Source organism: Sardina pilchardus, chromosome 22 (assembly GCF_963854185.1).
Source record: "Sardina pilchardus chromosome 22, fSarPil1.1, whole genome shotgun sequence".
NCBI lineage: Eukaryota > Metazoa > Chordata > Actinopteri > Clupeiformes > Clupeidae > Sardina > Sardina pilchardus.
Window position 1 is genome coordinate 26,415,050 of NC_085015.1, and position 21,340 is coordinate 26,436,389.

Genomic DNA, 21,340 nt, shown 5'->3' on the forward strand with positions numbered 1-21,340 from the left:
AGACTAGGTCCAACATGAAAACAGTAAAAAATACACAAACCTAATGTAAGCACAGCAGGTCACACAGAATAAGAACCACAGACAACTGATTCTTCCTTAAATTAGGACAAGGACACAGACAAAAGGCTCCAACATCTTAAATCAATGGGATCTTTAAGTCAGAAAACACAGTGTCCCTCCGCACACACACACACACACACACACACACACACACACACACACACAAAGCTGGCCCTGGCCCACCATGGTCAGAGCTGCCCCATCTGGATCAATGTTAATTGGATTTTCTCCTCCATTTGGGTAATCGCAACAGGGGAGCTGTGGAGACGGCATGCCTTGGCGTCCGGACGTGATTGGTGGATGTGAGTGGGACGAGCCCCCTTAAGAAATGACTGCGAGCAGGGAATTGCATTACATTAATACGCCAACATCTCCAGCTGACATTGTGGTCAAAGAGAACAGGCACTCACGGTGAAAACGCCAATGGATGGATGAACAGAAGAATGAATGAATGGACAGATGAACGAATTAATAGATGGATGAATGAATGGATGGAATTGCAATGGACAATTATCCATCTGTCAAAATTATTGAATGAAAGGCACCCACAGTAGATGGATGGGTGGATGGATGGATGGATGCATGGATGCATGGATGGATGAACGAATGAATGTAGTGGATTGTATTAGATCACAAAAACCCAACCATCCATTTGTGGCTATCAGATCTCAAAAGATAAACGTCTGGCCCCAGCTGTGGTGTAACTGGCTGGGGCACCTCCACCGCACGCCGGCGACCCGGGTTCGATTCCCGCCCCGCGGTCCTTTCCGGATCCAACCCCCGCTCTCTCTCCCATTCACTTCCTGTCTCTCTCCACTGTCACTGTCAATAAAGGCATAAAACGCCCCCCAAAATATATATATATAAAAAAAGATAAACGTCTCAAGTAAAGACATGCACAAGTAACGGAGATAGGGATGGATGGATGAATTAATGAATGAATGAATGAATGAATGAATGAATGAATGAATGAATGAATGAATGATAGGGTTGGATGGCTGGCTGGTTGGATGGATGGATGGATGAATGAATGAATGAGATTGCATTAGACAACTACAACGTAACCACTCACCATTTGGGGTTGTCAGATCTTAAAGGTCAAACTTGCAGGTCAAAAAAAGGCATCATACTTTCACACATGAGCTGTTCTAAGCACACGGTCAAAAATATGTCATTCTGCTTCTGTCTAAATAACTTGGTGCATAAATTGGTATATGAAACCTGCTGCACACGTGGCTTTAGGGTAAGGACCATGCATTAACACCAGTTATTACATGGCTCTTCAGAGTGTACGGGAAGTGCAGCAGAAAGTTCCTTTCACATGAATGGGCCCAACTTTCTGTTAAATCTATAAGTACCACTGCAAAGTCCAATGACCACTGACAATGGTAACAGGTTTTGTGCCTTTGATTCATGCCTTTCATATCATTCCGCAATAAGTCCATTCGCTTATTGCAAAGGAATTTCATTGAAAGTGAAAGTCAGTAAGTAAGACACTGCCACACAACACCTGAAACTGTCTGGTTCTATCTGTGTGGCAAACTGTTTATTTTGTCAGCGGAAGCCACGAAACAGTAGCAAAATTATTTCTGAAGACCCATTGCGTTAAGTTTCTTTTCTCGTTTTGGCAAGTAGCTGTATAATAAGCGGGATAATGTTTTGTCTGCTGGTAATTATGGAAAAAAGAGTCCCTTGAGGTCGAAGCAAAACCCCTCTGCTAATGATAAACACAACTGGTCACCTCTTTAAATAGACACAGTGGTTCTTCAGGGGAGTTCATCAGTGGGGGAAAAATCAATGAGCTCCTTTAAGAAATTCTCCCAGCAGGACTGCTGTTCCTGGACCACAGTGAGCTGCACACAACACCTGATTACAGAATGTGAGGATCAAACCAGTTCTTGATCTCTGACAAGCACCAACGTATGAAAACCAAACCTTATCTTAAAACAACATATGTTTACATTTAATCGTTTAGCTTTTATACAAAGCAACATACAGAGAGAGGAAATGTACAAAGGGCCACACTCGATCATTCAATAGCAGCAGCACGAGGGGACAAAAACTGATCTTTCTAGATATTTGAGAGTAGGGTGAACACACACATCAGTTAATCAAACACATCCTGTATGTTGAATGAATGAACTACAAATAGATGTCGATTATTTTGCTCAAAAATTAATACATGCTATTTATGTCGTTTCAGCGATGGTGTGATAAAAGGAACAATTTCATGAAGAGGGACACATCAAAACAGACTAATAATCTGACGGTCTGACTGCAAACACACACACACACACACACACACACACACACACACACAAAGAGGGTCACCACGGCCACCAGTGCTACCTGCAGAAGTTGATGTCAGGGTAGTTGAAGTACTCTGACTTTCGGGAGTTGCGTCGGGGGAAAGTGCAGAAGAGGGCGTTGGCCAGGAGACAGGCCACCTGCTCCTGAGACAGCGTGATGGAGTGGCTCCGTCCGGCCTTCAGGAGGGGCACTGGCTAACAAGAGATAATATCACCATGAGCAGGGGTCAGTGTGTGTGCTGTATGTAGGTGTGTGCATGTGTGTGTGTCTGGAGTCGGCACACTGATAAGGAGAGGTCAGTGAGTGTGTGTGTGTGATTTGTTTAGGACCACGAAAGCTTTAATTACATTTGAGCTAATTAGCAGGGGAGCTAATTGGACCCCTCTCTGGGGGCCACTCCAATCAGATGGCTTCATTACCCCCTCAAGGATCCTTGTGCTCTCTCCGAACCCCCCCCCCCCCCCCACCATACGCCATCACTGCCTCTCTCTCCTCCTTCTTCCCCTCCCCCTCTCTCATACACTATCTCTCCATCTCCCTACATCTCTCCCTTACCCCCTATTTTACTCATCCACAATCTCTGTCCTCTCCATCGTCTCTTGCTCCTTCTCTGTGCAACCTCTCTCTCTCTCTCTATCTCACCATCCTTCTCTCTCCCTCCTTCTCCGTGCAACCTCTCTCTCTCCCTCTCTCTCTGCCCCCTCCCATTTCCCCAGAGGATAGCATCTCTGATTGGGGCCATTCAGATGACTGCTCCAGATATGTGTGGCAGTGCTTCCTCTGCTAACTCCTATTCAAACATTTAGCGATTTGCACTAATTCACGCTAATTTTATGCAGTTCAGACTCTGGGGACCAAATAGCTGGGCTAGGACTTCCTTAGGCTGGCTCAGAAATTCAGTTTGGAGTGAGCAACTGATATTCTGGACAGCCTACTCAACACACACACATACAGAAATGTGGGTTGGACAATTCATAAATTAGAAAATATCGTCTTTTACTCAATTCACGTAATAAGTACAACAGGAAATACTGTCTACTAATGCATTACAAAGCTGCCAAACAAAGATTGCATTGCATTTCATTACATAGGCTTGAGTCCATTTGGAACTGAGCTACTGGGGATATTACACACAGCTGAAATCAATCCCCATAGCCACAAAGTGGACTGCCTACCTGCGTCTGACTTGCGGCTAACCAGTTTAGACAGTAGAGGCGATGTTACACTAATGACTTGCCAGAGAGTGTTGAAATGAGGGAGGGAAAAGCATTGGATGCTTTTTCTTCCCCTAAATGTCACAGAAATTACAGAAAAACCTTGGCCAAGGCTCTCATCTGTCTGTCTGTAAATATGTGTGTGTGTGTGCGTGTGTGTGTGTGTGTGTGTGTGTGTGTGGCTACACACTCCCAGCACGTCTCGAGGCTCATTATTCTCACTGCCTGGTTCTCTCCCTCTCTCTCAGACATGAGGGAAGTAGCTGCGACTGGTGCTCCACACCATAGAGGCACATAAATCTACACTATCAAGACTACTCGATTCTCGCTCTCATAACTGTTTGGTTCCCAACCCCTCCGCCGTGCAGTTACCTATGACTTCGAGACTATCATGGATTGGCGACATGTCACATTGGACTTGAAGGAGATGGGGGGGGGGGGAGGAATCTCACATTACACTCCTGCTTTCCTGTTCCCAGAGCAGAGTCCAGTAAACAAGTGGACAATCTCAACTACTAGTAGAGGGCATAATGACTACAAAGAACCTGGACTAGTCTACATACAGTATTAGTGGGGAATGGTACTATTTTTATCCTGTCATGTCATCTCTATCATCTTGGCTCAACCCAGCTTACTCAGCAAATAACTCCTCTTCACCGCTCACTGTTCCAACTCCGCCTTCCGCCATGCTTGGTCTCGTCCTACATGTGAGCGGTCATCATCTCACCAACTCATCTCATCATCAACATCTCATCAACTATGCTCATCATGGGGGAGACATTCTACCAGTATATCATGGACACCATCATACAGCAACAACATTCTCGTCATTCAAGTCCTGTAGACAGTCTGTCAAAACTACTATAAGGAAACTTACCAACTACAGAGAACCAACAGTAGCCTACATACTAGGGATGACAATAAGAAAGTGGGCATGATTTTAATGGATAGCCAAGCAATAAAGGCTTTTTACTTGCAAATGTCCTCTTGAGTACCTCAGACTCACTACTAAACAAGACATTGGTCCCATTCTTCACTATTGGGCCACAAGGCACATCAACTTTTGAAAGTTAAACTTAAAGGATGCATCTAACTGAAGGAAACAAATCAATATTTATGCCCGTCATTAGAGAATCTAGGCAATTAACGCATGTAGCATTTGGCTTACATCATGCGTTTGATTCTGGCATCTGGAGAGCAGAAAGTAACAAGTCAGAATTGCAACATCAAAGGGATTTAACATCCTTGTAAACAGGAAATAACAGAATATTTACTTGTCTCCCTTCGGAAGTCAAATGCATGTGAAACAACTGGGCCCATGGTGTAGCCAAACTCCACTTCCCTACAGCACTCCTGAGGGAGCCAGACCAGAGGGGTGGTGGTGGTGATGGTGGGGGGGAGGGGGAGGGGGGGTTGTGGGGAAGGTTGGGGGTTGTCTAACAGCTGATTGGCTCTGTGAATGATGGATCCCAAAAACTGACCCCTCCCCCCTGCAGTGTTAATGAGTGCATGGTTGCCATGGAAGTTGTCCTTCATCATATGAGCAGAGTGTGTGTGTGTGTGTGTCTGTGTGTGCATGTGTGTGTTGACCACTGCCTGGGATGACCAATAGGTCCATAAACCCAGCATTGACAGCCAGACACCTTGACCCTGTGACTGGTTTGCCAGATGTCATTTTTTAACCGATATCAGGTTTCCTAAAGCATTAATCACAGTGGGGTCCACTTCATAGGGGGGGTTGGGGGGGTTGGGGGTTTCAGCCTGACTATGACCATTATTGCTGTGCTATAGCAAAATGTCCAGAGGCTCTGTTTATCAATCTACTGCTAATTACGGAGTGTTATTTTTTATTCATGATTACCGGTATAGCCAATCTGAATTACTTATTCACAGACGTCGACTATTCTGGCCGACAAGCTGACTATTCCTAGAGCTTGCTTGGTGAACACTTGCTCAATATCTTATACAACTGGAAATTATTTGAAATTCCAAATTATGTGAGATCAAAGGAAAAATTGTTTACCTCGAAGAGAAAGCAACAAATTTGCTCCTTTAATAGAAATGTCTGATCAATGGCATACATTCCTCATTTCGTTGAGTTTACAAAATCTGAGCTGGAACCATCTTGATGAAGTGAAATGTATGTTTAAGTTGACATTAAGGCCAGAATTGACACTAACCCAATTGGAGCAAAGAGAAATGAATCTACAGTGAGCACACATGAGCAGAGCTGGCCTGCAATGAATCAGACTAATAAATGAATACTGTGTGTTTCCATCTGAGTTTACCTGTGTGGTGACCTGTTCTGTATGTGAGTGAGTGTGTGTATGTGTGTGTGCATGTGGGTTTTTGACAGACTGTGGGTTATTGGTGTTGGGTGTGAGCTGCTACTTGGTGTGGGTGGGTGTGTGGGTGTGTGGGTGTGTGTGTGTGTGTGTGTGTGTGTGTGTGTGTGTGTGTGTGTGTGTGTGTGTGTGTGTGTGTGTGTGTGTGTGTATGTGTATGTGTATGTGTGCGCGCGCGTGTGTGTGTGTGTGTGTGCGCGCATGTGTGTGTGTGTGCGCGCGCATGTGTGTGTGTGTGTGTGTGTGTGTGAGTGAGTGTGTGTGTGTGTGTGTACACATCTGTTTTTGTTGAAGATGTACCCATGTGTCGTGTGATGAGCTGTTCTCTGTATCTGCATGTGAGTGTGTGTGTGTGTGTGTGTGTGTGTGTGAGTGTGTGTGCGTGTGTGTGTGCCAGTGCTCTACCTGTGTGATGAGCTGTTCTGCGTTCAGTGCCAAGCGGGCAATGTCAGGCAGGAGACGCCCCAGCAGCTGCTCAGCCTCCTCCGACTCCAGACCCTACAGGAGGAGGGAGAGAGAGAGAGAGAAGGTTTAGAAGAAGAGAAAGTGATTGAGAGAGAGAGAGAAAGAGAAAGAAAGATAGACAGACACAGAAAGAGCAAGAACAATAAAATGAGCGAGGGACCAGTAGATTCAGACAGCAAGAAGGAGAGAATGTAGAAGAGACAGCAGAGTTAGCAATGAGATGAATAAGAAATATAGGCAAACAGATGGATGGATAGACAGACAAACAGACAGATAGATAGATGTTGTAGAGAGAGGGGTGAAGGAAGAGAGACAGTAATGGAGAGAGACAGAGAGAAAGAAAGAACAAAAACAAAAGAGAGAGAGAGAGAGAGAGAGAGAGAGAGAGAGAGAGAGAGAGAGAGGCATGAAGAGAGAGAGGATGGTGGTTGTTAGTTTGTCTCGTCAGACAGTGGCCGGCAGCTGGGTGCCATTCCCCCTTCCGCTCGGCCCCTCCAGCTGTTCTGCTGTGGGCACTGCCTCATGCCCGTCCCGCACAGATGGAGCGGGAGCGGGCACACACACACACACCAAACCACTCCACTGGCATTTTATGCCACACACACACACACACACACACACACAAAACACTGCTGGCAAACGCACATCACCTCACACCACTGACACACACCCCACACAGCAACATGCCTAGGCCAGACAGCAGTTCAAGTCTGCTGGCCTTGAGAAAATCAGCAGCCTCTTTGGAAGCGTTCTTCACTAAAACAGTGAAAGCACTGTCCTCTGAGCAGCTCTGACTGTCACGGTGAGCTGAAATGCGATGCGAGATGTGACAAGAGACGGTGAGAACCGAAAAGAAGAGTAATGAGAATAAAAATACACCACAAAGAGACACTCAAACTGGCAGCCAAGCGCATCAATGCATTATGGTGGCCTCCCCACAACACAAGCCTGTGCGATGCAAAGCATATGCGTCTAAAACAGAATCATAAAAACAGTGATTGAATACTCGAAGTCTGTGAGCTGTGTCCAATTTCCCTATTTGGATTCCCCCTAACGTTTAATGGCCGTCACTTGTAAAGCGACCGACCCGGAAAAATATAGAGGCTGGCTAATGCCAAGATTTATCTCCGCTAATATTTTTTTTCTTCACTATATACTTATTTATGGCGCTATTGGATGCCAAATGCCACAGTGATCAATCGCAGGGGCAATTTCATCAGGGCTTTTGGGGGTGGGGAGGTGGGGAGGTGGGGGGGGGGGGGGGGGGCAGAAGGAGCCGTCTGATTAAATGGACTTCCTGGAACAGATGCAAATGAGAGTGCACGGGCTTGAGAGATGGGACCGAGTGTTCTCGGACAAGACGCCTTGACGGACGATTTTGGCGCGGCGTGCTATTTTTCTTCTTTTTCACACTTCCTGTTGTGGTTTTTTCTATCCCAATCTTCTACGTGGCGCTCCGCGCAAGTACGGGATGCGCTGGCTGACTTAACCGCCGCCGTAAGTAATGACCGGCCTGACATCGTAAAGCGCCGCCTCCGCAAGAGTGGACACGCACCAGGCTAATGAATGGAGCTTGACACACACACACACACACACACACACACACACAGGCCAGGGATGCTGGAGAGAGGGGATTCAGCTGAGGTTAGCACAGTGGCAAGGAGACACTATATAAAAAGGTCTGACGTGCGACAGGAACGGTTGCGCTGACTGACTGACGCCAAGCCAGATGACGGGAAACGGCTCTATGCATCACATCAAAAGTGACAAAGTAATCAGGCATGGATGTAGTGGGTGGAGAGAGAAAGAGAGAGGGCTGACTAAGAGCCCCTTACACACACACACACACACACACACACTCTCCAGATTTACTACTGTGCATCTTCATCTCATTCATGCCACAGTCCCCTCCATCACAAAGGGTTCCCTCAAGTCAGCAACTCCAAACAGGCTAACCGCCACCATCCAGTCCACAACCAGACTGGTCTATCTATTTGGGGAATTGAGTATTGCATGTATATGTATATGTATATGGGTGTATGAGAGAGAGAGAGAGAGAGAGAGAGAGAGAGAGAGAGAGAGAGAGAGAGAAACAGACAAACAGAGAGACAGAGGCACTTTCTCTGTGAAACACAGACATCTGAGACTGTCTTGTCACGAGGCTGGGTGTAGTTCATTAGAGATGCCACTCTACCGTAGGATAAATCCATATTCAATGGCAGTGCCAGTGGTCAGTAATTCTCCATTCTGTTAGTCAACAATTCTTACAATCTGTCAATCCAAGTCAACAACTCCTTAGCCTCACTGTCAATCATCCAAGGTGTAAACGAAACACAAAAAGGAGCTAAAATGATTTATTCTGCCCAAAGCGTGGCAGTGTCTGATGCCAACAGCCCGTCTCTGCCTGTCGCGCTAAAGACTCAGAGATGTACAGTGTAGAAAGGGCACGCACATCCAGGGCAATAGAACTACATTTTGGGTGCTGGACAAAAGGCAAAGGTCCCAGTGATACAAAATAAAGTCAAAATAAACACCAGACGTAGCGTGTGCAGACTTTATTGTTATTGCACTACCTTGAGATGACTTGACAATCTCGCATTTAACACATTTAAACCATGATCAGACTAGGTGGCTTACATGTTAAGACCCTGTATGTAAATGTAAATAATATGCTTCAACTGTGATGTGCATAGAACGCATCTTCAGGCTGCCTGTTTAGCGTACTGCTGAATTAACTTCTAAAACACCACAGTATATCGAAGTAGAAGAGTCCATGTCTTTATTTGCGCATCATAACTGTTAAAGAGGAACTATGCAGGATTGGCGATTTCATCTCTGGTTTCGGTTTCGTTTTTCGTTTTCACTCGTTTTATGCTTGCATTTTCTCTGCATAGCTTCCCCGACAGCTTTAGCGTGTATATTTATACATGTATAGGCTATATTTAAATATATAAATTGCAAGCGTGGTTCTTCGTCTCAGACTTCCAGATGTAAACAAGGAGCGATCGTCTCCTGCAGAAAGTTGCATAGGGTCTCTTTAATATTTCACCAAACAAAAAAACTGCAACAGCAACTTTTACTTTTATCCAGCTTACGACTAGGACTTCCCTCGCTTGATCCAGGCATGGCATTAACATTGAGGCAGCTTTGTGGACGGGTGAACCTGACGAGTGAACCTGACGAAGCAATGGCGAAACGTGTTGTTCACTAAAATTAAATAATGAAGAAATCAGCAAAGTCGACCAGTGTGTGGTGATTTTACACTTTTCTGGATTTCATCAACGACTGCACGTCACCAGCACCTGAAAATGAGAAGGCTGTGCATAGGAACTGTATTCTTTTTAGCTTTGAGGACGGGATTTAGAACCAGACTGAGTGGCCATCAGCCTGAGAAAGGGAGAGGAAGACGTGCGTTGAGTGTCTGTGTTGGAGGCCCGGCCATTATCACCTGTAAGTTTCAATATAGGCTTCTCTCGGCCTACTGTACTGTAGCTCTATAATCGGTTTGAAGCTGTTGCGTGCCAGCTCAGGGCCACCTCTAGCGCAGCAAACACGTTCAGCTGCAGTTCTATGTCAGCAATCACACCATCTGTAAACTGACATGGAGTAGAACACTTGGGACCCAAATCTAATCCAGCAAAATAGTGAAATCAACAGGTGGTATAGGTGTATGTCATTATGTAGACATGGCATTTGTAAACAGAGACCATGACACCTTTTGAACACTCCAGCTCCTCCCAGCTCGACCATAGAGACTGACACATCCAGGAGATGGATTAATGCAGGCATTCAGTGAGGTCCCTCAGACAGGAATGAAGAGGTGCATTAAGTCAGGTTTACGTATGTGTGGATATGTACCTTAGTGTGTTTGAGTGTGTGTTTGTATGCATATTTGTGCTTGTGTGTGTGTGTGTGTGTGTGTGTGTGTACACACAGGTACACTGTATGGCGTCAGAGCCTCGGCAGTGGCGCTGACATTTATCAGAGAGCTCTGAACCCTGACACATTCATTTTAAAGAACCATTGGGTCCCTTAACTAGACACACACACACACACACACACACACACACACGCTGCTTTACGACCCTTACACCAAAGATGTGTGTGTGTGTTTGTTTGTGTCTGTGCCTGTATGTGTCTATGTCTGTCTGTCTGTCTGTCTGTCTGTCTGTCTCTCTCTCTATCTCTGTGTGCGTGTGTATTTGTGTGTGTGTGTGTGTGTGTGTGTGTGTGTGTGTGTGTGTGTGTGTGTGATGCTTCTGTCCGCGTCTTACATCTTTTCAGAAAGAAGAAAAACGTCATCCACCGACGGGCCAATTTTGGAAGGGTATCCAATTAGGTGCGTGGACTTTTATGAGATGGTGAGCTGTCATGGTAAAATATGCACACAATCTCACCCCCCACCCCCCTACAGACTGTTGGGAGATGGTTATTTATTGTTTGTGAAAGGGCTGGAACATGCTTCTCCACTTTATGTAATGAGTCACGCTAATAAATGAAGACATTAAGCAAAAGATATACAACAGCATTTAACAAAAGCCCTAATACTTTCCCGAACCACACCAATCGACACTGAAACAGCCCCAATCAATCACTTTCTCACGCTAGATGTTTTGAAGATGAATGTATTAACTATTAAGAAATGGAAACAACTTCATTCAAATAATAATCACTAAGAAGAAGGAAAAGGGATACATTGGTGAAATCTATTTTACAAACAGAAATGACTTAATTCTTGTCATTCATTCATCATTAATCTCAAGAATAATTGTATTTGTAATACATAAGCCAAATAAAAATGGAAATGTGAAAGTCCTGTAAGTGATGGTGACGTGTGAGGGTAATTTGGCTGATTCACTGCCATCGGAGCCCCAACTAAATGAAGTTAAATACTAAACAGGATCTAAAATAGAGACTGGGAGTAGAAGCCAAGAGCGTGAGGGGGACTGGTGCTGTTAGGAGAGCTGATTCAGTGCTGTCGTAGTCACTTTGGCTGCAACGTGCAGGAGAGATGCTTCACTGCTTTGAAAGAGCCCCAGGTCACAGAGGAAGTTCCTTTGCAGACAGACTAAGAAGATAATGGCTCTTCTGTGTGTGTGTGTGTGTGTGTGTGTCTTTGAAGGCCTAAATGTAGGACTGGTGAATTGTGTACAGCGCCCTCCACATTTATTGGCATCCCAGGTAAAGTTGAATAAAGGACGTATTAAAAATCTCACAATGAAAACAGGGAGGAAAAATTAAACCATATGGCGTGGCAAATCTATTCTGAGAAAAAACAATGTATCATAGAAACATACATTTTTAACAAAAACCCATGTGGTTGGTAATCATTGGTACAGTACCACTGTATTTAATGCACTGTTGATCCTTTTTGGCAACAAAACGGGTATTAGTCTTCTCCTATGACATGCTATAAAGTTGGAAAGTACCAAACAAGGGATTTGAGACCATCCCTCATTACAGAATCTCTCCCGGTAGTCCATATATAGTATTGTATGTACTGTAGGTCCTCTCTTGTGCATTACCCTCTTTAGCTCAACACATGGGTGTTCAATGGAGTTCAGATCAGGGGACTGAGATAACCACGGCAGGAGACTGATTTGTGTTCAGTAAGCCATTTTTATGCTAATCTAGACATTTTTCACGTTACCTGCCTGATGATTGGAATTGCTAAATTACTGAGTTTTGAGGCACCTATATTTTAGCCATTCCCTTTAAAATATATTTTAAAATCTCATTTTAATCTAATCTGTTTCCAAATAATTTTGGAGGAAAGTTATGGAATACTGTTTGAAAGTTCAGTCATATACACTTTTATTAACTTAAAGAAGTTGAATTTAAATGGAAAACAGATTCAATTACATTTTGTTTATAATATTTATTAGGGGTGCCAATAATTGCAGCACGTGTTTTTGTGATAAATCACCCTAATTATTTTTGATACATTATACCAGTAAATGTGGGGACACTGTGTATATGTACAGTATTTGTATTATATGGTGTGTGTGTGCACGTGTTTAAGAGAGTGCTGGCCATGTTCTTCTGACTACTGATAGCTCCTGACGTGCTTGTCTCCATTGGAGCCTGTGCAATTACAATAAGTGACCAGCCTCCCGCACTCTCCCCATCCGACAGGCATTGACAAGACATCTCTGTAACAGAATGCCTCTTCCTAAAACTATAAAATGGTTTTCTTGCCCATTCATAGTAGGAAAACGTATAGGTTCTCATTTAAAAACTCCTGCATTCAATGGTTCCATGTGGATTTGATCACTTTTGCAAGCTTTTCCAACACAGACACCTACAGTAGGAACGTTAGGGTAATTTCCAATTAAAGCAAAGCACAGGTAAAATGACTGATTAATAATGTTGTACTTGTGGTTAAGTCAGATCGCCATGATGATGTATGTGTGTGTGTGTGTGTCTGTGTGTCTGTGTGTGTGTGTGTGTATGTGTATCCAGAAATCGTGACTGTCCTCACATACAATAACCTTCTGTAAAGCCAAATAAAAGTAGCCTGAAGAAAGAAGAAAAAAAAAACACAGAAAGATGGGCAGAAATAAAAAGACAGACAGAAAGAAAGAAAACAATAATGCTGAAACGCATTTAAGGAGACTGGAGACTACATGGGAAATAAAAAGACCAGGAGGAAGAGGAGCGAAGAGGAGGAAGAGGAGTGGAGAGGAGGGAGAGAGAGGATGAGGACGGCAGCCCTGTGACAGCACAGAGAAAGACTGCCTGATTAGGGACTCTGCATTCTAGCTAATGGCCGACATTAGTCCCCATATAGATTGGCCGACTCGCGGTAATTCAATTAGAGTAAGCATAAATATTCCCCCGGCAGATACTGAGCCAGCAAGAGAGGAGGAATAGCTTGCAAAATAAGAAATTATCTTGCCATTTTAAAAGGGTGGTCAAACTGAAAAATGAAATGAAATGTTGGGATATTTCTGTAGTGTGTCTACATTACAGCAGCAGTTAGAGTGTGTGTGTGTGCAGGGGATCAAGCATAGCCAAAGCTTTTCTTCTGATAGCAACTTGAGATACCAAAGCCAGGGAATCAATTTTACACAATCTACACAAATCAATTTTACCACCTCATGTATGACATATCGGAACAGTTACTATGAAAAGCATCGAGTGCGGATTCCAATTTTCAATCTGACTCTGCTTTCTGATGACTTGCTCCGTGCGGAGAGTGAGAGCAACGGCCTTGTGTTGTCAGGAGCGTTAATGGAACAGACCCAGTGACGATGGAAACAGCGCCTTTCTGACAGGCCGCTAAACGTGACCTTTGAATGGCAGATTGCTTTGTTTTTACACCACCTTCACCGAACAGAGAACCCACCGAATATATATATATATAAAATACTGGCCTGGCATTTATGTGTTAATATTAACTGGAATTAACTAGAATTCCGTCAGAAAAAGGTTCACACAATTCTCTGTGACGTGTCTGTGACTGGCTTTCACAACAGCGAATTTAAGCCTAATTTCTATTACAAGGAGTTAGTTCACAGGTCTTCGATGCTGAGGTCAACCCAGAGGGAAAAAAACCTTTCTGTGCCCTTTTATCTGCACGATATAGAGATATTGTTCCAACAATGGGCAGCCGTGGTGTACTGGTTAGCGCATCGGGCTTGTAACCGGAGGGTTGCCGGTTCGATCCCCGACTAGTCCACCACGGCTGAAGTGCCCTTGAGCAAGGCACCTAACCCCTCACTGCTCCCCGAGCGCCGCTGTTTGGGCAGGCAGCTCACTGCTCTGGGTTGTGTGATTCACCTCACTGTGTGTTCACTGTGTGCTGTGTGTTCACTAATTCGGTTAAATTGGGTTAAATGCAGAGAACTGAATTTCCCTCACGGGATCAAAAAAGTATATATTCATTTATTCAATTAACCCTCTTGTTTCAAATCATGAACAACGGGGATACTAATCGATTGGTAAGCTACTACTCTATATATATTTAAAAACAAATGTAGTTCTGATTACATACCAATGACTAAGATCAACACATAAAGGAGAACAAAACATAGAGAGCAGTTGATAAAGTGGTCACAAAAATAATAAACATACTCCTACAAGAGTTTACTTAAGCTATAACAGCCCAAATCAAATCAGATCATCTCACTATATTTTTAAGGCTGTTCTGTACTTTTTATCATGAGAATATATTCTAACCTCCATTCCCTCTCTATCTCTTCTGTTGGGTGAATACAGTCCTGTCTGCTATGTCATGATTGCTACTTTATGGAGTAGTGCTCTCTAATGCCACATTGCCAACTCCATGTCAGTCATATTCAGCGTGACTGACAAGGTCAAATCTCAGCTTAGTAATGGTGTGATTGCTTGGGTGATGGGCCAATGTTGTGGCTTGTAGCGACCTCTTGAGGATAGAGGTGGTAATGCAAAGTGAACTGAAGTGAGTTTCTGCGACGCAAGCCCTGCCAGTCCAGTCTGCCACTCTAGATTGAATAAGTTCACATTTAGCCGGAATCCTCCTAAAACAAGCCTCCTATGAAGCAGTGAGCAGAGAGTTGTATTGAGGGACAAGCAAACACGTTTACAACTAGACTAAATTCAAATACTAAATCGTTTTTGCACCTTATATTAATTTCATAGGTTACGTGTATTGCTACAGTGCAACCATATTTCAACCCCAAAAAGGGTCGCACTCTATCTAACTAAATTAGTTCATGCAGATGCACAATGTACACACCAAATCAACACAGAAGATCCATGACTGCATTCAACAAAACAGATCATTGACATTGATAGTGACCAGTTACAGCAGTTAGAGCAGTATTTACCTTCACAAACGAGTGGAGAGCAGTGAAGTCCCATTTCTTGGCATGAGCAGCATTGTACTTCAGTATTGCATCCTAGAGGATAAAGGGTGTGCACATTTAGTAACAAGAAACTGGTGGCAAAACACAAAAAAATGGTTCTTCCACTGTGATTCTGGTAACAATCGGGTGCTTCATGGGAAAGGACTGGCCATGCAGTAAAACAGCAGAGATGCTTAAGTCACTTATTTTTATGTCAGAACGGTGCAGAACCGATTTAAAATAAAATGTAAAAAAGCAACCGTGACAACTGTGCACACCAGTGATCTCTTCCTTTGTACCATCAAACTTCTCATGTCGCTGTACCTCATTCAACTTTTTATGATAATTTACATTTCAATTGAGGATATGGCAGGTCATAAGGATTACTTTGTCGCCATCTCTTGGACCGCACTTGTAATAACATGACGCTTTGTACAAATACAATTGATAGTAAACTAGTAATTAGTAACAACTACTAATAGTGCATCAATAATAACCTCTAACATCTCATTTTTAAGAACTACAGTCTGTCTGCGTGTTGTATGCATAACATTGGAATTCAGTCTTAGAGACTATTTCAATGTATTAGAATTTTACGGCTTCATCTCATTATTTAAACTTGGCTGACAGTTCTGCCTGCAGTAGTGACCATTTTGCCATGACATAAAATCGTGCTGGATAAAAGTGTCTAGTGAATAAATGTAAAAATCACCTTCACATCTCGAGAGCTGCGGAACGACTGACAGAGAGTTTTCTCAATTAGGGCCCATCTGCTTTGAACTCCATCCTGCAAAACAAGCAGTCATCAGATTAAACGTCGACATTAGACATCCATGATGTTCACACAACAAAAAGCGTCTCACTGAGGAAATGACTTGACATGTTAACATGAACGTCCTTTGCACTGTCTGAGCTATTACAGAAACTAATTTCTGTAATTCCATTTTTACTCAAATTGAAGCATTTCAAGTCCAATGAATAGTTTCAAATGGTACAAAGGGAAGTGTTGAACTACCAGAGGTAAAAAAAAACTGAAAAATAATGTAGTTTCCTTCAAAAGGTACTTAAAAACAGGAAAAAACTCTTACAAAGAGGTCTGACAGACCCAAAGCCACAACAAAATCAGAATACAAGTTTCTGAGTCAACAATTTGTGTGATAGGCGACTCACAGGACACCAGCTTCAAGCTCAAAGTCAAAGTCAAACTAAGTCAAAGTGGTCAAAGTAAGCAAGTCTCAGATTCAACTAGGAAGAGAGGACTTTGAGCTCAAGCTTTGACAGCGAGTTTCAGCAAGAAAGCCATTGCTTCGACATCAGAATAAGAGAAATAGGCTTTCCTAGGCCATGAAACACCACCAAATTGACTGAAGACTGGGAGGACTGATGAATTAAAATTAGAGTAGGCAAAAGCCTTTCGTCAAAAGGATGGTTCTTCAGCGTGACATCAACTGCCAAAGTAGCAGAGAGTGCACGCACATCCAACTTATACAGGTGCAAGGTAAAATGGAAGTCGAAGAATTGAAAAAGTACCCGCACACTGTTGCTGCTGCTGCCGAAGTGATTTTGACCATACTGGTCGAAACGTTGTGTAAATAAAAATCACTTCGGGAGCAGCAGCAAGAGTGTGCGCGTACTTTTTCAATACATCAGCTGCCAAACATGGAGGAAGAAGCACGATGGTCTGGGGCTGTTTTGCTGAATCCAGTGTTGGTGACTTTTACAGAATGATAGGCACCCTGAACCAAAACGGCTACACTGCAGTGCCATGCAGTGCCATGCAGTACCCTCTGGTATGTGCCTAGTTGGTCAGGGGTTCATCCTACAGCAAGATAATGACTCGAAACATAAGTCCAAGCTAAGCCATTATACAGTAACTAACTACCATAGCCAAAAAGATAAAGATGGTAAGCTTGTTGACAAAACATGGAGTGGCCAGCAGTCTCGAAAACTTGGGGTGTTCCTTTGACCAGTAGTGAGGTCACTGAATTGAATAGAATATGCACTGCATGAGGAAAGTGGCAAAGTGACATCAAAGGTACATAAGCTATGACATTGAGACTGCTATGCATTGTGGGTGCACATTACCTCAACTGGAAAGAGGTTCTTCTCTGAGCATGGCATCTTGACATTAACGTCATCCCAAGCATCTCTGAACCTTGTTGGATAGGGCACAGGCACCTCACCAGGCCTAAGGAGATCTGTCTGAGGGACAAAACACACTAAGGTGAAATCAGGCCAAAAGGCCATGGACAAAAACTTCAATAGGGGAACAGTGTAGAAAGCACTTGATTCTACTTCTTGCCTGAAGAATAGCTATGCATTCTGTAACACTTGAAAAAATAACTAAAATGTTGTGGTTTAAACTTTTCTAGGGGAGATGGTCAGATAAGACAATTCTCAGAGACATTTTTACATTGTCGAAATCATACAATACTGGGCATGTCGATAATTCGATAGTGCCCTCGAACATTCATGACTGTAATATGAGAGAGTGAATGACATCTCACTTGAGTACTCAAAAACAAAAATACCAATTACAACAGCAGTGTGTGCAATATCAATGCAGAACAAAGAGGCACATATAGGTAAGTCAATAATTATTATACGTTATCATTCATTAATCTGCAACTGTTAATTATTGTTATTTGTACAGTAATGTTAATTGTACTATTAATCAAAATAGATCAAAATACTTTGGAGTTTACCGATATCCTGTAAGACCTGCCATGTTCATCCTTACCCTTATGGCAACCGTGTGCGTGTCGGAGGCCCTCAGTGGAGGTAGCGGGGAGCTGCAGGCAGGGGTTCTCCTCAACTCAGAGATGGGGGTCCCCAGCCAAGTGGACCCAACATCATCATCCTCATCGTCCTCTGAGGGTCTGTCGCTGCCACTGTCACTGACTCCATCCCCCTGAACGTTCCGCTGCAGGCACTGAGCACTGCTCAATGAGAGGAAGAGGAAGAGGAAGAGGGAAGTGAATGTGTTACCCACCACCGTCATTCCTAACACAAAGCACTACGAATGCAGATACAAACTACACCGTTTAATGTGCAGTCAGTTTGTGTTTCATATATAAACACAATGAAAAAATCATTGACAAAAGACTGAAATGACTGACTGTAGAATCAATGCAAATATACTGAGACAGAGTAGTAAGCAATACATTCATGAAAATAACATCATCGGAAGATGATACACATTCACTTGTATAAATTACTCACAGTAAAGGGGTGAACCTCCTGAGAGGGTGAAACCAATCCCTTCTACCATGTGGTCTCTCTGTACCATTATGCCAAAGCCGGGATGAGCACACAGACAGCCCCATTACAGACAGTCCGTACAGTAATCTCATACTCTGTTGAACACACACGCCCCAACACATACAAACCAATGGCATAGCAAACTAAGAAGTCAATGCCACCAAGACAACATGGCTATCATAAAACTGGTCAGGTGTTCATTGCATCTAACAGACACTTCAATAAAGGTTAATCACTAGTGGGGTAGCCAACAACACAAGCTAAAAGTAGTCATCTATTTAAGGAATAATACAGCAGAGATTTAGACTATCCTCACAGACCTTCAGAAATCCAAACCATACAGATTTGACAACTGTAACAGCAAAGTGTAAAATACTTGGCTTTCCACCTGCAGAACTGGTATCCATTTAACAAAAAAGAAATTGGGAATACGTGCTACAAAAACATTACAGGCAATAGCATGCCTCACAAGAACACTAATGCCTGAATACTTTCACTTTCATTTCATACAAGACCTGAAAATGAAACTCGCAAAACCAGCTTTCAGGTCACCCCTTTACAATCAACGGTAACCTGATTAACTAGCTAGGAATATCTATCCTACTGGTAGAAAATTCAAACGCAGGCTCTTGTCAAAACTCTCAAAACAACAGACCAAGCGCGTGCTCCTAGACGTCACGTCAACACTTGGTGATTGCTATTCTCATTACTACCACCTGGAGTCGCTATTGACGCATTTTGCACGACAAACAACTTAATACAGATTTGAGTACACAGAATGGTCACCTTACTAAAATACTGATAATTATAATAATTGAAACAGGGAAACAATCAAACTAACAAAAAATCCAAAACCACTCACACCTAAAAAGTATCTTTTAAGGATTCCCATTCTCGAGACATTTACACATTCACAAAACAAACCATGCTGGAACAGCCTATTATGGTGAGAGCATAGACAGTTCTATGGGCGAGTGTCGGTCGTCATAGGACAATTTCCAAATTAGCTCTAAAATATCTTTAGAATGACTTACCTAGTAGAAGCGGTCACTGATAATGGTTTGCAGAAGTAGTCTGTGATTTTGGGCCCTGATTTATGACTGCCTTTCTGCCCAGCGGAGCTCAACTTCGGCTTGTCTGACTCAGTGCAGCTCTGGGTCTCCATCATGGAATCCACCCCTGCCTGGTCCAGCTCCTCTGGGGTGAGGTCTTCATCAGTCAGGATCTCAGCCTGAGCCCCGGCCTCCACTGGCTGGGCTGACCTGACAGCTGCCTCCATAGTGCTCTGAGAGGGTGTCTGAGTTTGGTTAAACTCCTCTCTCTCCTCATGGGTGGCTGACTGGAGGAGGGGCACGTCAGGACTTTCCGGGCCCATCATGTCAGCGTCCACTTGGGCTTCGGGATCTGTGGCGCTGGACTGGGGCTCAGAGGACAAATTGGGCTTCTTCTTCACCACCAACCATCCTTCCAGGGAGTGTCTGTGTCGCTGTTGCTGGAAACTCTTCCCTCTTCGAGCCACCTGGCTCCGGGGTTGTCCCTGGGACGCCTCTGGCAACAAAGGCTTCCTCACACCCAGTTTACCAGGTGGACTAGATCTCACTGGCTTCTCTGTCTCTGCATTATTCTTTGAGCTTTAAGAAACATAGGCCAGCTGTCAGCCAAAGCACACCTCATCTCAGTAGGCACTGCAATTAACTTACTGTAGATTAAAGATTTTAAACTGATTTAAACTGATTGAAAAAAATGCTCACCTCTCCTCCTTGTTCCTAACTCTGTCCATAATAGAAGCACTTGTAAAGGAACGTTCTTTCCTGGTTGCTGGAATAGCCAGAGGGGGGAGAAAATAGCTGCATTTAACTGTTTAGTTCAACTTCATGGCTGTATGTGTAATGGGTTAGGTAGTAGAGATCAAATGACTTACTGGTGTAATTAGAGTAATTAAGAAATACATGTTATGAAGAAGTCCTTTGCACTTGCCTTTGTCTTGGACGCCCTCTCTTACTGCGGTGGGCGATTTGTTCTGGAGTGCTGGTTTGACACTTTCAGGGGAAGAGGTGTCAAGCCTCAGTTTTTTTCTGACCGGCTCGATATCAGACAGCGTAGTCATGCTTTACACAACATTAAAGTATCAGGGAAAACTATCTAAAGGGAGGTCTGATATTTACAACTGTTAAAATTCTTAACAAATATACTCACAAAGTGAGATTCGTAAGGAGTAGTGATGAAGCGATGAAGTATTGATGATGAGCCGGGTAGTGCTGAAAATAAAGTTTTCTCAATAGTCGGGCGAGTAAACCTGGCATAAAACCAGCAGCCATAAGATAACGCTAACGGGGAAACGTCCTGCTTTTCGATAGTACGATTTAGAAATAAAGTAAATTAATCAAACGTTTATTGTTGTTTTCAGAACTGCACACAAGCTAACTGACATGCTAAATAGCTAATGTTTGAAATCAGCATCCTCTGACATTTTGTCGGTACACCATGGGAACATTCAGTTGTCTCTTCAAAGACTATCCTTGTTAGAATAGCTACTCAAATGCGTATTCATATAAATAGTTTACTAAGTACACCCCATGCTCTATTTTGCCAAAAACATGCAGCAATTATATTAGCTGAATACTCAAAGCTTTGTGTTGCTTCATGACCCCTACGATAATTTACACTTCCGGGTTATTTTGATTTTTCTCTATCAAAATAAAGGTTTTCAACGTAAGCGCATGTAATTCAATGTAATTTATTTCATACGGTCATCACCGTTGTTTTTTTAGTTTTTTTTTATCGGCTATACAGTATATAAAATACTTGGACATTTGTAACAGCAAATGACAAACAGATTGGCAAAAATAATAATATA

The 21,340-nt window shown here is 43.3% G+C and overlaps 1 protein-coding gene across 4 annotated transcripts in view; it reads right to left on the bottom strand.

Annotated features, from left to right (window-relative positions):
* Positions 1–21,120, bottom strand: part of LOC134069740 (poly(ADP-ribose) glycohydrolase-like) — a 49,459-nt gene extending 28,339 nt beyond the window's left edge. The window contains exons 1-10 of one of the 4 annotated variants that reach the window (XM_062525775.1): positions 20,680–21,120; positions 20,461–20,522; positions 20,235–20,301; positions 19,518–20,114; positions 17,963–18,161; positions 17,308–17,424; positions 15,935–16,009; positions 15,205–15,276; positions 6,335–6,427; positions 2,410–2,564 (exon numbers count right to left, since the gene is read on the bottom strand). In XM_062525775.1, coding sequence (XP_062381759.1) covers positions 2,410–2,564; positions 6,335–6,427; positions 15,205–15,276; positions 15,935–16,009; positions 17,308–17,424; positions 17,963–18,161; positions 19,518–20,114; positions 20,235–20,301; positions 20,461–20,522; positions 20,680–20,801 — 1,559 coding nt within the window. In that variant the 5' untranslated portion in view covers positions 20,802–21,120. Of the gene's footprint in view, positions 1–2,409; positions 2,565–6,334; positions 6,428–15,204; positions 15,277–15,934; positions 16,010–17,307; positions 17,425–17,962; positions 18,162–18,444; positions 18,579–18,803; positions 19,157–19,517; positions 20,115–20,234; positions 20,302–20,460 lie in introns of those variants that run through there. The other 3 variants (XM_062525774.1, XM_062525776.1, XM_062525777.1) reach the window with 3 other exon arrangements.
* Between the last annotated feature and the right edge of the window lie 220 nt (positions 21,121–21,340).